At 35.5% G+C, this 16353-nt stretch overlaps 1 protein-coding gene across 3 annotated transcripts in view; it reads right to left on the bottom strand.

The window, feature by feature from the left end:
* Nucleotides 1–16353, bottom strand: part of AGTPBP1 (ATP/GTP binding carboxypeptidase 1) — a 174944-nt gene that overhangs the window by 114122 nt on the left and 44469 nt on the right. For all 3 annotated transcript variants that reach the window (XM_041743506.1, XM_041743508.1, XM_041743507.1), the window contains exons 3-6: nucleotides 13805–13929; nucleotides 4372–4439; nucleotides 1242–1305; nucleotides 674–820 (exon numbers count right to left, since the gene is read on the bottom strand). In XM_041743506.1, coding sequence (XP_041599440.1) covers nucleotides 674–820; nucleotides 1242–1305; nucleotides 4372–4439; nucleotides 13805–13929 — 404 coding nt within the window. The remainder of the gene's footprint in view (nucleotides 1–673; nucleotides 821–1241; nucleotides 1306–4371; nucleotides 4440–13804; nucleotides 13930–16353) is intronic.

Here is a 16353-nt window from a genome sequence, read left to right as displayed (position 1 = left end):
TCACACCCTGGGCTGCAGGTGGCGCTAAACTGCTGCGCCACCAGGGCTGCCCTCAGAGACTCATTTTAAAATGTGTACTAGACAACTATAAACTGAACTTAGGTTTTATTCCAAGGATACCTTTCTCTGTTAACCTAAATCAGCTTTCTCCTTGTTTCAAATCCCATGTTTTCTCAATCTGTATTTTTTAATATTTTACATGTTTTACTATTGTAATAATTTGTCTTACAGTCTTTTATATCTCTTTTACTTTTGACTAGATCTAAGCTTTTTAAGCACTGAGACTGTGCAGTGCAAATATGACTATTAATGAAAAGCAAACACATTTTATCTCCATGTTCCTCAAAGCATTCCTATCCAAACTCTGTCCTTCCAGCTTCAGCAGCATCTGTGTTATATCCTTTACACACATACACATACAAGCACACACGCACTGAGACGTGCTTATGAATCTGATATTTTTCTTCCTTTTTCCAATCTATGCAACAGAATTCCTCATGAATTTAAAATCCTCAATTTTTCGCAGGTCACTAGTTGATTATAAAAAGTAGTCCATGACTAACACCAAAAAAAAGTAGTATCATTTTAGATTTTCAAAATTTACCAAGTTTCAAGGCATACAGAATCAATGTCACAAACAGTTCTATGATGAACACAGAAGTGGAACCCTTACCTTTAGGTCCAATCTTTGCAAGAATAGAATGAATTTGCACCATCAACTCCTCATTCAGGGGAGATTCTTTACTGGCATTCATAAGTAACTGCAACAATATTTGTGAACCACCTTTAGCAACCAAGAAACTCGCTCTTCGACCTCCACCTAAAAAAAAAAAAATTAGAATTGTGTAAACAGCAAATCCTCTCATAACATATCAGACAGCACAACTTGTTAGCATTCAAGAAATATTTCAAGTGATGACTTCTGAAATCAAACACCTCAAAATTAAATTTTATTTCATTTAGTGTTTTAGTTAGAAAATAGCAAAGTGGGTAAATACAAGTGATGCCAAAATTCTACATTCAAGGCTCTGAAAATGGTTTCTGGAGTGGTTTGAGGGATACTGGAAGATCCCTCAAATCAAAAACAAAGCAACAACAAGAGTATGATATTTCCGATTCCAAATTCTGATACTCAGAACAGCTTCTATTGGAGTATCAGAAAATTCCAAATAAAGTACACATGATACATTGCTGATGACTGTTTACAAACAGAAATTAGACCAAAGGAAACAAAAACTTACCAGCTGACACCAGCTCAACAAGAATGCTTAAGATATTAAGTGTAGTTTGAAGATCTTTCGTGTTCTGAAATAAATAGTTTATTTGCTGTATTAAACCATTGTAAATCTGTGATTCCCAAACCTTTTCTGTTCTTGTTGTGAACTACCTATATTTTTTTAAATGACCCTTCAAATTTCCCTAAGAACAAACGTATTTGGGCTTCCACTATTCTTACTTATCATTTCAGCAGTTTCTTCTTGCCCTTGACAATATTTGCAGGTCCTCTGAGCTACTGTTTTCTTAGTAACATTATTACAAGAGGAATTATTTGTCATTTGAATTCATCATCTTCTACCAAACAGATAACCCAAATAAATGAATCAAAATGTAAAAGCATTACAATGTATATATGGTCACTATCCAGTCACCTAGCTCCCCTCTCAGAAAGCAATTGAATTATCAGTTGCTTGTGTATTCAGCCAAAGATAATGTGCACAGATGAAAGAAATCCGTGTAAATATGTGTGTATATACAGATTTATTTCTCCAAATGATATTACCCTATGGATACTATTTCATATATTGATATCTTTATGTATCAATACATCATTTCTTCATTCTTTTTTAAGGGTTACAGGATATATCCATCATATGGCTATACCATTATTTATGAAACCAGTCACCTACTAGTGAAGTATTTATTTTTTTAATCTTTTGCTACTAAAAACTGCCAACAAAAAATTAACATGCTTATACAGAATCTAGTACATCTCCATATGGGATGAATTCCCAGAATTTCTGGGTCAAAGATTATGGTCATTTACTTTGATGAACGTTTACTAAATTGCTCTTCATGGTATAATTTACACTCCTACCAACAATGTAGAAGAGTAACTATTTCCCAAAGTCTCATTAAATAGCAATCTAATGAGAAAAAAATGTTTAAACACTACGTTGGTTACATTTCTCTTATTAAAAGAGATGCTTGGATAAAGAGGTATTATGGCCTATTTAAGGAGAAAAGGAGAAAGGAGAATTATGGCCTATTTAAGGAACTGACTCATCCTCAAATAGAGGAATTTTAAATGTTTATACAGAAGAATTTGAAAATTGTTGTGTATCGGTAACTGGCACAAAACTCTTATTCTTCTCCCTTCCAAAAGGTGTTGTTGTTTCTGCTTCACCATTTTAGCTCAGAGACTAATGAAACCAAAAAGCCACATCCAGACCAGTTAGAGGATTATGCCAGAAACATTTGTCTCAGCATTATATTAAATGGACCACCAACTCATTAGTGAGGACTTTGGAAGAAGGAGAGGGACAGACATTTGCTAAAGAGAAGAATGGACTGTGGCAGAATATTGCTTGTGTTTGGCAAACACATCTCATCTTCTTCCTGGATACACAGCCAAACCACATTTTCCAGCCCTTTTATAATTACATTTGGCCCTGTGACTGAGCTCAGGTCACTGGAACCTGAATGGAAGTTGCACTGTTATCACTAAGCCTTACCCAGACAAGTCTTCCATATATAATTCACTGCCTCCCACCCCTGCTGACCTCAACAAATTATGATAAAGCAAACAAACAAAGGAATGGTGTTCAATCTCAAGTGCCATTTGCATTTCTTTTCCTGGGATCTGTCCATAATGTCTACACACTTAAATCAATGTCTACTGATTTAATTTTTCCTTACTCATTTGTAAAAGTTCTTTATATGTTAAAGACATTATTTAAGTTGAAACATTTTTTTTCATTTTGCCAAGTGTCTACAGTGGGTTTTTTTTTCCCCCATGTATTTTTGTTACTACAGTTGAATTTATCAATCCTTTATAGCTACTGGGTCTTTACTTATATTAGAAAAGCCTTCCCTGTTTTAAGATTATTTTAAAAATTCTCCCATTACTTCCCTTAGTATTTTGATTTTATTTTCCATGCTTAAATCTTTGCTACTGATAGAGAATTTCTTTGGTATAGGAAGTAAGGATCCACCATTCTTTTTTAAGTGGATACCAATCTATCCCAGCTCCATTTATTTTAGTAAACAATCCACTTTTCACTGATCTGAAATGCTACCATTCTAAAGTGGTTTTAAATTCCCAGATGATCTTAATTTACTTTTGGACTTTCCATTCTGTTAACACTGATGTCTATTACATACAATTTCTAAACTATTTGAATTACTAAAATTTTATAATGTTCTCTGATATTTGGGGCAGCTAGTCCTTTCTCTTCTTTTTCAGAAACATCCTTTCTTCTCATGCTTATTATTTTCCGATTGAACTTTAGAAACAAAACCACTGGTATTTTTACTGAGATTACATTAAACTGACAGATCAATTTAAGGGGAAATGACATCTTATATCATTTTTAATAGGAAGTAATTCCTATTTTGATAGCACTTTCTATAAAAAAAAATATGAATTCAATTCCCTGTGTTTTTTCCAGTTCTATTGAAATATAATTTTACATACAATACTGTGTAAATTTAATGTATACAACATACTTACTCCCTGTTCTTAACACAGCACTGAATAAAATTTAAAATCCACGGGCAGCCCCAGTGGCACAGTGGTTTAGTGCCGCCTGCAGCCCAGGGTGTGATCCTGGAGACCTGGGATTGAGTCCCATGTCAGGCTCCCTGCATGAAGCCTGCTTCTCCCTCTGCCTGTGTCTCTACCTCTCTCATGAATAAATAAAGTGTTTAAAAAAAATTAAAATCCTAATCCTGAATATATTCTGCTGATCCACCCAAAAGTATCACAGTGGGATAGAAATTTGTTACCAACATAATATAGTTATTCAATCAATACATTAGTAAACTAAATCACAAATATGTATCACCTAACACAATGAGAATTTCCAATATCAATCATTTATTTTGGATTAAGGATTTATTTCTAGCTAATGCTTTATTTTTTATTACAAATTGGGATGGTATGTAATATCTAAAATGTGGTTATCATAATCATAGGGAAATATACTTAGAGGTTTACCTAACATATATTAGAATGTTTCTGCCACCACTGCAAGTGATAATTTAAAACATAAAACTAACTTCCATTCATTGGCTTTACCTCTAGGATAAAAATTTTTCTTCAGTACTGGTTGGTATTAATGGTTACATAATTAAAGCCTGTCAGTGATTTACCTCTAGAGTTGATAGTAGAACTTCCATTCCTGTAGAACCTTTGGCTGTCATTTCTCTTCTTGTCTTTTCTGAAAGGTATAAAAAAGTTTTCTTCTAAAACATGAAAGAAAATGTAGAACTGACATTACTCCATTGGTCTAGTAAGCATTCTAAATTTGTTCGATGATCCTCCCTCTGATGTTGCTAATTCTACTGGGTGGGAACTTCCAGATCTCAGTTTATAAGTCCCTCCTTACATTTAATCACATCTCCCATCATTAACAAGATGAATCCCAGTCAATCCATCTATAATCTTAAAGTCAACAGCAGAGTGTCAGTACCAGAATGAGAGATGAGGTAGGAAGTTGTTTAATGGCAGGCCTCTTTATTATCTTTACTAGAACTAGAAAATATTTAATCAAAATTGGTGAAAACAAAAGCCTAGTACCATTTTCAAGTGTTTTTACTGAATTAATATTATTTTAAAATTCTGATTTACACAAAAATAAACAAAACTAAGGAACAAACAAAACTTGCTTCTGCAAAAATCTGAAGACCAGATCACCCAAAGAATCCCTTTTATCTGAGATGGGGGGGACCCCCAGCACAAATCTTTCTACTATTTAAAAGTTTTTGAGCTTCTCCACAGTTCTTTTCCTTTGATTAATAAGACAAGAAAGGTAAATCGTAGGCCAACACCTAGGTAGATCACATACAAATTATAGGTCCTTGACCTATATTATCTCATTTATGACTCACTTTAATCCTCCAGGAGAAAATTACTCTTTCCATTGACCAGAAATTTGAGTTCAGAGAGGAAAAGAAACCCACACAAAGGCATTGAGCAGGTAAGTGAAACAGACCAGGTGACCCAAGTGTTTCTGAAACTAAAGCTTACAGTCTTTCACTGACTTAGCGTACTTCTAAAAGAGCCACAAGAATCATTCTTTAGGCAGGACTATTATACAAGAGACTTAATGACCTTCAACTGTTTCACACTTGAATATTAGGGCTAGAAATTCTTCTAATATAGGATGACAACACCATTCCTTTCACATTTTGAGATTTTTAAGAACAATACAAATAACCCATTCTCAATACAGCACATATTACACAATAAAGTTCAAGAGACTGGTAGTACCAAATTTGTTCTACACAGAGATAATTAAGCAGTCTAAGAGCAGAATGAGCCCCGAAGCCCTGATAAAGAGACAGAGAAAAAAATCAGGCTAGGCCTTTAGAATACCACACTTCTGCCCAGAGAAAATCCTGTTCAACTTCTATTTTAAATGAACAAAAATGGGGCAGCCCCGGTGGCTCAGCGGTTTAGTGCCGCCTTTGGCCCGGGTTGTGGTCCTGGAGACCCAGGATCGAGGCCCACATCGGGCTCCCTGCATGGAGCCTGCTTCTCCCTCCGCCTGTGTCTCTGCCTCTCTCTCTCCGTGTGTGTGTGTCTGTCATGAATAAATAAATAAAATCTTTAAAAAAATAAAAAAATAAAAAAAAATAAATGAACAAAAATGGCCATTATGTGGTATAGTTTTGACACATACAAATTATATATTTACAACTTCACAAGAACATGAAGTATGTAAGATGCAGAATACAAGTTACAAAATCTCAAGAAAAAACTCATTAGTCTGATATCCATCTGAAAATGTGGTTATTCTAAATGAGAAATTATTAAAGAAAGGGACAAATGTGCTACAAAGAAGTTAGAATATAGTACTATTTATGACAACTATCAGTAACTACCCACAAAATAAATATGGAAATTAGAAATCATGTTTTTCTTTAAAACAATAATCTCATGCTATCATGCATCATCTTGGGTCCAGATAATGAACTCTGTAAAACTGACAAAAGCCTTACAATCTTTCTAAATATAAACCTGTAAAGTGAGGGACTCCTGGGTGGCTCAGCAGTTGAGTGTCTGTCTTTGGTTCAGGGCATGACCCCCCAGGGGTTCTGGGATCAAGTCCTGCATTGGGCTCCCTGTGAGCAGCCTGCTTCTCCCTCTGCCTATGTCTCTGCCTCTCTCTGTCTCTCATGAATAAATAAAATCTTTTAAAAATTTTAAAAATTAACAAAAAACCTGCATAAGTGATATGAAGATCTAAAACACTGTTCGTTTCTATATCCTATTGCCATAATTTCTAATGCTTAAACGAATGACAAATTTCTTTACCTATAAAAAAAGGAAAAACTCATTAATATTTGTAGAACCCAAATCCTTTTTTAAAAGTATGTGATTCCTCTGCTGACCCTTCATCATTTCCCTGGCCCAGCTGCCTCCATCCATAAGTATTAAGTTTTAAATAAATACTGCTTAAACATCCACAATGCACCTTTGACATAACATTTTAAATAAGACAATCGATTTAATGTTAAAGCCAAATCGGGACGCCTGGGTAGCTCAGTGACTGAGCATGTCTTTGGCTCAGGGCATGATCCCGGAGTTCTAGGATCAAGTCCCCCATTGGGATCCCTATGAGGAGCCTGCTTCTCTCTCTAACTACGTCTCTGCCTTTCTCTCTGTTTCTCTCATGAATAAACTTTAAAAATATTTTCAAAAAGAAAAAAGAATGTTAAAGCCAAATGATTTTTCAGTATTAATCACATAGAATAGTCAGAAGATTGAGATCTCCTCTACTAATCATTACTTTTTCACCTTCATGGAACAAACCAAGAACTCCCCTTATTGTAATATCCACAATCATGTAGTTTACTACTCACACTAAATGAAAACTAGGTGCTATAGTTTTCTACTCTACTCTAGACTCTGTTATCATCTAAGGAGACTTCAATGTCAATGTGGATAATTCACTCAAATACCTAGCTGCCTAGCTTCTTGAGCGTGTAACAACAAACCTTTTCCCCTGGGCTCCAATTTATGAGCGCTTTCAATTCTCAGACCTCAAACTCCCCTACTTCTGAAATCTTAACCTCCAATCTCCCACTTGCAAGACCACAGCCTCCTGATACTACTCTTCCTTCTCGCTTTCGAAAAATTAGGGAAGCCTCACTGTCACTTTCACTGAAATTTCTAACTCATCAATGCCAGTGCTCTTTTCCCACAAAATCAATTCTTGACATATCCCACTTGGATATGTAATTGTACCACTGCAAACCCTTATAATTAAGTAAATACTAAAATGTGCACTCTCTATTCCTACATCACAGTAAAAATAAGGCCACAAGAATTTCTCCTAGTTTAAGATTCTTAGTACCAAAACCCTGAAACAAATGTTTTGACTTACCTCAACTCACAGCCATTACCATATGCCTTGCCATAGCCACAGCTATTCCAAAATGTGTGCCAGTTCTCAACCTTGCCTCTCAGTCTCTGGACCTCTATTCCCAACTCTCAGAATCTACATTTCCCTCAATGAATTGAGACAAAGTTATTAGTCAATGACAGATGAAATCCTATAAACAATAACCAAGCTCCATACACTTATGTATCCAATCCTTGATGATTCTGAATTCCTTTTAACAATCCAGGGAGGGAAAGAGGCATATATTGTTTCTACTATGTTCTGAACCCCATCCTTTCTACCTACGTATAAACCTACAGCTTCAGCTTCTACCCACATACTATTTTCTGTTTTCCCACCTACGTAACAAACCTTATTTTAACTTGCCACCTCCTCTATTTCCTTATGGTTTCTCAGTGAAATTCCCCATAACAGAAAGTCTACACTCCTGCCTTTTATTTCATTTGCCATTCACATTACATGAAAGTGCTCTTGTTGTGGCCAATAATTTATTGTCAAATCAAAAAGATTTTATTTTAACTAACCCCTCTACGTTACTTAACATTGCTAGTAAAACTTCCTCTGCTGGCTTTTCTACAACAGTCCTTCTCTTCTCAGTTCTTATACCACTACATACTTTCTTCAACACTTGCAATAATCTAAATGTTATACTTAACAGGCAATAATTTTAAAGCAGCTATTATAATTACATTCAATCATATTATGTAAAATAAGCTCACCATGAACAAAAAGAAATCACAAAACAGAGAAAAAGCACAAAAAAAGAACCAAATGTACATTTTAGAAAAGAAAAATATAATATGTGAAATAAATATCAGATAAACATAATGGCAGAATGCAGAGGAAAAAGGCAGTGAACCTGAACATAGAAAAACGATATATCATCCAATCTAACAGAGAGGATTAAAAGTGAAAAACAGGGCCTCAAGGATCTCTGGAGCAATCTCCAAAAGTCCAACATATGCATTATTATATCCCAAGAGAAAAAAATGAAGAGACAAATTTTGACCAGTAAAAATTTCCTAAAATTTATAGAAACACAAATTTACAGATTTGAGAAGCTCAGCAAATTCCAAGCAGGATAAATACAAAGAAAACTATATGCAAACCTCTGAAAACCAAAACTAGTAGAAAATTATGAAATCAATCATAGAAAAATGACACATAACTTTCAGAAAGCAAAGTATCAAAAATAATAGACATCTCCTTTGAAATCATAGAGGCCACAAAATAGTGGAAGCACTGTTTTACATGCACTTTATAGTGCTGAGAGACAAAAACCATCAACTCAGAATTCTATACCCAGTAAAAATATCCCTCAAGAATTTGGTGAAATAAATCTACTGTCAGATACAAAAAATTCTTCCACAGCAGACCTGTCCACTAGAAATGCCAAAGGAAATTCTGTAGGCCAAAGGGATATTATGCCAGATCAACCTCATATCTTTAGGAAAGAAAAAGAGCTTCAGAAATGGTAAATATGTGAGTAAACATAAAAAACTACATTTTTCTTCTTAATATCTTTAAAATACACAAGACTGCCGAAAGCAAAAATTGTCTTTCAGGACTTATAATGTATATAGATATGATATGTATCGTAACTAGAGCTGAAGAATGGTAAATATAAATGGGTAATTGAGGTTCCAAGGTTTCTAAATTTCATATGTGGTTACATTATTAATTCCAAGCACAGTGCAAAAAGTTAATGATTGTTTATTTTGATTTCCAGAGGAATGAGTTTTAAAAATTACAAATAGGTATAACTAGTAAGTCAATAGGTAAATTAAAATGGAATTCTAAAAACTGTTCTACTAATAATACAAAAGAGGGTAGGGCAATAAAAAACAATAAATGAAAACAGCAAGGACAAACAGAAAATTAACTGTAGACTTAAGTCCAATTAATATTATATTAAATGTTATCAAACTAAATGCTCAAATTAATAGGTAGAGAACATCAAACTGCTATCTACAAACTGCTATCTACTTTACATTCAAAAATACAAATTGGCTAGAAGGAGGGCGCCTGGGTGGCTCAGCCTTAAATATATATAAACCAAAACTGCCAAAATTGAAAAGAGAAATATACAGATCAACAATAGGTAGAGAATTCAATACCCAAGTCTTAATAGAACAGCTAACTAGAAAATCAATAAGGTATACAAGTTCTGAACAACACTATCAAACAACGTGACCTAACCAACATTAATAGGACACTCCACCCAACAATAGCAGATGGAACATTCACGTGCACATGGAACATTCCCAAGGAATGACCATATAGTAAGCCATAAAATACATCTCAATAAATTCAAAAGGACTAAAATCATACAAATCTCCAACCACAGTGGAATTAAATTAGAAAACAACAGAAAGAAACTGGGAAATTCTAAAATAATGAGAAGTTAAACAACACACTGCTAAATAATCCATGGGCCAAAGAAGAAATCACAAAAGAAATTAGAGCATGTGAACTGAATGAAAATAAAAATATATTAATAGTTGTAGAACGCAGTTAAAGCAGTGTTTACAGGGAAATTTATGGCTTTAATGACCACATTATAAAAGAAAGGTCTCAAAATCCATTATCAAAGCTCCACTTTAAGAAAATGGAAAATCAAAGTTGAAACAAGCAGAAGGAGGGAAACAATAAAGATGGAGGATCAATGAAATAGAAAAAAAAGGAAAATAGAGGAAATTAATGAAACCAGAAGCTGGTTCTTTCAAAAGATCGACAAAATTGACGAATATTTACCTAGACCTGGGTCTCTCAATCTCAGCACTGTTGTCAGTTTCGGCCAAATAATTCTTTCTTAAAAGGGGTTATGCTATGTGTTTGTAATGCTCAGCAGCAACCTGGCCTCTATCAGATGCCAGTAACAATCCCCTTCTCAAATTTCACAACCAAAAACACCTCCAAACATTGCCAGTGTCTTGGGGCAAGTGAAGAGGAAAATCACCCCTGGCCCAGAACCACTGATCTGGACAGATCAAGAAAAGAGAAAGATGACACAAATGGCAAAAATCAAGAATGACAGAAACTGAGGATTATAAAGGAATTACTACCAAGAGATACATGCCAACAAATTAGACCATCTACACGAAATGGATAATAATTATGTTTCTAGGGAAAAAATTAAGGGTAAATTACAAAAAGTACCATGCATATATAATATGTAATATATTCTTAAATATAAGTAATAAGTAATATATTCTTAAAGACAGAAAATGTAATGCACTCAGGAAAAACTAGCGTCAAATTGTGGAAATGTATATACCTCCACTACATTAACAAGTATTTGTGGTTTTTTTTAAAATCACTTAAATACATAAGTAGTATGTGCTTATTACAACAATTCTAACAGTAGAAAAGTATCTTAAGTAAATCAGGAACTTACCTCATTCCCCTCCATTGCTATCCCAGTGATAACTACTGCTAAAAATATGGTATGCATACTTCTGTTTTTGTGGGGTTTGCCTTGTTCATATAAGTGTTACATATGTATATAACACTTACTTTGTACAAAAATGAGGCTATACATATAGTTATATGAACCAAAGAAACTTGCTCTTTTACATAACAGATCAAACTTAGGGACTCCAAGCAATTCATACAGCTCCACATAGGAAGTATCTGTCAGATGTATCACAAGTAACTTCTTTATAACTGCATGAAGTTATTATACTTTTAATGTTCCACAATTTGGCTTTATCAAAATTAATTCAACCATTCTCTCACTAATGGATAGTTAGGGAGTATCTTGATCTCTGGTATTACAAACAATGCGGCAAAACATCCTCAAACATTCTTTTACATACTAGCATTTTTATTTTAGTCAAATATATTCCTGAGAGTCAGCAAGCAAGTGCACTTTAAATAAGCATTGCTAGATTCTTCTCTCCAAAGTTAGTAATAATTATTGCACCATCAACAGTGCATGAGAATATCCTATTTTCCATGTCCCCAATGCTGGATACTGTTATTCTCTAATTTCTGCCAATCTAACTAGTGAGAAGTATCTCTGTTGTTTTCATTAGCAATTCCCAACTTTCAAGGAGTTAAAGAATCTTTTCACAGGTTTACTGGCTATTTGCATTTCTTCTTTAACTATAATTTCTAATCTTTCTCTCTCAAATGGGACATCCAACTGAATTATCCTATAAATGATGATGGGACAGTCTTCCACTACTAAGTTACACTGTTCTCATTGGCTAATCCAATGTACTATAAACGAAATCACAGTATTACACAACCTAGGGGACAGCATTCAGGGCCTGGACCCCCAGTGGGGAGTAGCAGGGTAGAGGGGCAGCCTCTGGTAGTAGTATGGCGGGGTCATTTTTCAGAGGTGATGCGAGAGAGTTGGGGCTTCCAGGCTGTGGGAAATGTCTGCAGTGGTGGGGGCAGTGTACACAAGTGTTATCTATGGGTCTGAAGAATTTGTTTTCTTTTGTTTGTGTTGGTTTTGAGGAGGTTTCATATTAGAAGACAGTGAATATACTTGGTACATATAACTTCGCACTAATACAATTATACATCCTTGTACGTCTACCTTAGATGATAAGCACAATTACTTCCAAAGGCTAGACTCCAATATAGGAGTTCTTGAATTAAAAAGTACAGACAGGTAGAATGCCTGGGTGGCTCAGCAGTTAAGCGCCCACTCTCAGCCCATGGTGTGATTCTGGAGTCCCAGGATCAAGTCCCGCATCAGGCTCCCTGCAGAGAGCCTGCTTCTCTCTCTCTGCCTGTGTCTCTGCTTCTCTCTCTGTGTGTCTCTCATGAATAAATAAATAAAATCTGGGCAGCCCCGGTGGCCCAGTGGTTTAGCGCCTGCCTTCGGCCCAGGGCGTGATCCTGGAGACCCGGGATCGAGTCCCACGTCAGGCTCCCTGCATGGAACCTGCTTATCCCTCTGCCTGTATCTCTGCCTCTCTCTCTGTCTCTCTCTCATGAATAAAGAAATAAAATCTTTTAAAAATTTTTTTTAATTTTTTAAAAAATAAAAAAATTAAAAGTACAGACAGGTATCTTAGATTTTGCTAGAAACAAATGTCATCTATTAAAGACCTCTTCTGGGTTTTGGAGTGCTGTCAACTACCCTTTAAAAACATAGACTGCATAGGAGGTAGTTATCAAAATGGTCTATGACCATGAAGAGGAGTTAATACATACTGAGTTCCTGAATATGGTAAACGCCTACTAAAGGACCTGAAACTCCAGAATAATGAAATAATTTTTAAAATTAAAAACTAATTATAAAATGTCTGAACTTTAATTTTAACAGAATGCCTTCAATATACTATTAAATATTAAGGTAACTGCTGGTTTACCCTTATTTCAAAAAAGAAAAATCAGGTTTGTTTTTTTTTTAATCAACCACAAGTTCCAGAATCTTAATTTCCTTTTTTTAGTATCTATTGAAATGATTACATAGATTTTATTTGACCTGTTCAAATAATGTTATATTTCCTGATATTAAACCATTTTACACTCCTGAAGTGCTCATTAGCAATGTGATATTCATTTTTAATGTACTTTAATTCATTTGATTTACTTCACTAACATTTTATTTGAAATTGTTCATATTTATGTTTCTAAGTACAAAGTCAGTACCTTTCTTCTCTTGTACTCTCTCAAGGTTTTGATACCAATTCAGTAGTATTAACTTCATAAAATAGAAAAATGATGCCTAATTACAGATACCAGTTATTGAACATTTTAAAATTCTTTTTACATGTTTCTCATGTAAAACTCATGATAATCACTGATATCTTTTATCTCTACTTCAGAGCTGGTACAGCTGAATCCTAGGAACTCAAAATTTTCCTAAGATCACCCCACCACTGAATGACAGAGCTTGCACTCAAGTGGGGATCCACTAGTAACCAGTGTTCTGTGCTGCTTGACATCTTTTTGTCAACATTCTAGAACAAGAAGCACTGGAATTAAGTATTGTTTGAGAATGGGGGAGGGGGGCGCTTAATCATCATTTTTAGAAACAATGCTTTGAATAGCAATTCCGTCCACAGTCATTCAGTTTTCTACCTCTTGAGTCTACTTGAGAAAGTTCAGTTTTTACAGAAAATCATCTATTTATCAAAAGTTTGAACATTCTTAGCACCTACTTTTGAAGAATTGATAAAGTATTTCAAAAACAAAAGATTAAAGTTTACCTTGACTTTGAGCCAGATGAAGAATTTTTGATGTAACATATCTGGCAGTATCTGATTCTGTAGATTCAGTATTGATCTTCTCCAGCTGAGCCAGGAGTCCCACAATCCGAGAATTATTGGTAAGGCTAAAAAGAATGTTACTTTACATTAGGGTACATTCTACACCAATTGTAAATTCAAAACTATAAAGATCTCTATTTAAAAAAAAAAAAAAACTACCTTCTAAAAACATTAAGGATTTATGCCACATTTCCTTATTCTGTTTTACAGCTTAACATTGCTAAAATTTGGGGTGCCTGGGTAGCTCAGATGGTTCAGGTTGTGATCTCTGAGTCCTGGGATTGAGACCCACCCACATGGGGCTCCTGGTTCGATGGGGAGTCTGCTTCCCCTTCTCTCTCTACTTATCCCCCCTTGTTTATGCCCTCTCTCTTTCTCAAATGAATAAAATCTTTAAAAAAAAAAAAAAACAGCTAAAATTCTATTAATTTAAGAGAAACACATTTCATTTCAGAAAACCACAAATGTCAACCCGTCCAGCAATCTTACATCACACCTTCAAAGTTCACCTTTCGACTCTTCAAGAATACTTCTTACATTTCCTATGCTTACCTCAAAACTCTAATAATCCCTCCCCTCTTAGTCCACTCTCAGTGCCCTGCTTTGTATTACAAGCCCGAACAGGAACACACTTTTCTTCCCACTACCACATCCTTAAATCTCTCTGATTCTCTACCCACATTCTTTCTTCCTTGTTCTCATTATACATTTGAACATCTGGAACTGTTCTAGGTATTACCAATAGTAAACAAAACAAAATTCCTCTCCCTACAGACTGAACATTCTAATGGTGAGAGATAAACATGTAAATAATCATACAATATTTAAGGTGGTGGGAACTGCTACAAAGAAAAGCAGGAAAAAAAGAAAAAGAAAAGCAGGTTAGACGGAATAAAAGGTGGAGGGCGAGGGATGCAGTTTTAGTGGTCAGAGAACACCTCACTGATCGAGTATCACTGAGGGAAAGCCCTGAAAGAAGTAGCCATGAAGAAACCTGCAGAAAGAGCTATTCAGGAAGGAGTCACAACCAACCAAAACTCCAAGGCAGGGGTCGCTGTACTGAGTTAAAAGTGAGGCAGCCAGTGTGGCTGGAGTAGACTTAAAGAGAGTAACAGTGAGAGATGAGGTCAGAGGTGGGGGTGCCACCATTTAAAGCTTTGCAGGCCAATGTAAGGATTTTGACTTTTACACTAAGTGGGATGGAAAGTTTCTGAGCAGAAGAGTGATATGCTCTGCTGTTTTTAAAGGCTCTCTGGCTAGTACGTTGAGACTCAAAAAAGAACAACCCCTCCCCTATATACTTGACCCAGTAGCCCTTCCTGCATTCTCAATGTATTTGCTCCTTAGATTAATCTTTCCCTGATTCATCACCCCTCTCTCCCTTTCAACTAGATCATACTCAATGGCACACTAATATGATGCAGGAGAGCTCCCACTAGCAACCAACCACGCCACTTCTCTGCTACTCCTTGAATGAGGCTCCTGTACTTGCTCTCTCCATTTTCTCATGTTCTGTTCACTTTTCAAGCTTGCCTTTTACACCCTGAGGTCTCCCAATCTCCTGTAGTCACTTCCTTACTCATCATATTCAGTATCTCAGCACTATCTAAATCAGATAGCTTCCTCTTCCTCCACTTCCTTCTTTGGGCTTCAATGACTCCACTCTCTCTTTATTTTATATTCTTCCTATCACCACCTCTCTGAGATCCCTTCTATTGGCTCCTCCTCTTGTAATACATTTCTAGATACTGATTTATCAACAGCTCTATCCCCAGCCCTCTTCTTTTCATTCTCTCCATTCTTCTGCCAATGTGATCTCATGTAATCCCACCACTGTAATTATGATCTAAATACTACCTGGCTCCTACACTCAACTCCAGCTTCACCCTGATAGCTTACCCAACCTAACAAGCCCAATATAAAGCATTTTCTAGTTCCTCCTCTCAACCTATTCCTCTTCCAATCTTAACCGCTCTCAAACCCACATGAAACCACCAATTGCTCAGGAAAAAATCTGAACTGCCTTCCTCACACCAAACCAGTATCAGCTCCATCTCTGAAACATATTAACTTCATCCACTTGTCTCCGTATCTACTATTACTCCTCAAGTCCGAGCAATCATCATCTCTCACTTGGAAATCATAGCCTTATAACTAGTCTGCTTTCTTTATTGCTTGCCAATAATCCATTTTCTCAGTAATTTTTTTAATCTTTTTATTTCAAAATACTTATAAATACTCATAGGAAGTTGCAAAAATAGTAGGGTGGTCCCTACTACCTTTCATCTAGTTTCCCCAATGGTTACATTTACTGCACAGCAAAAACCAGGAAATTGACAGTGGTTAAGTATATATAGTTGCAAAATAGTAGAGTGGTCCCTACTACCTTTCATCTAGTTTCCCCAATGGTTACATTTACTACACAGCAAAAACCAGGAAATTGACAGTGGTTAAGTATATAGTTCTAGGCCAGTGGATCACATGCATAG

Source organism: Vulpes lagopus, chromosome 2 (genome assembly GCF_018345385.1).
Source record: "Vulpes lagopus strain Blue_001 chromosome 2, ASM1834538v1, whole genome shotgun sequence".
Taxonomy (NCBI): Eukaryota; Metazoa; Chordata; class Mammalia; order Carnivora; family Canidae; genus Vulpes; species Vulpes lagopus.
Note: the sequence above shows the minus strand (reverse complement) of the source record. Positions and strands in the feature narration are given on the sequence as shown.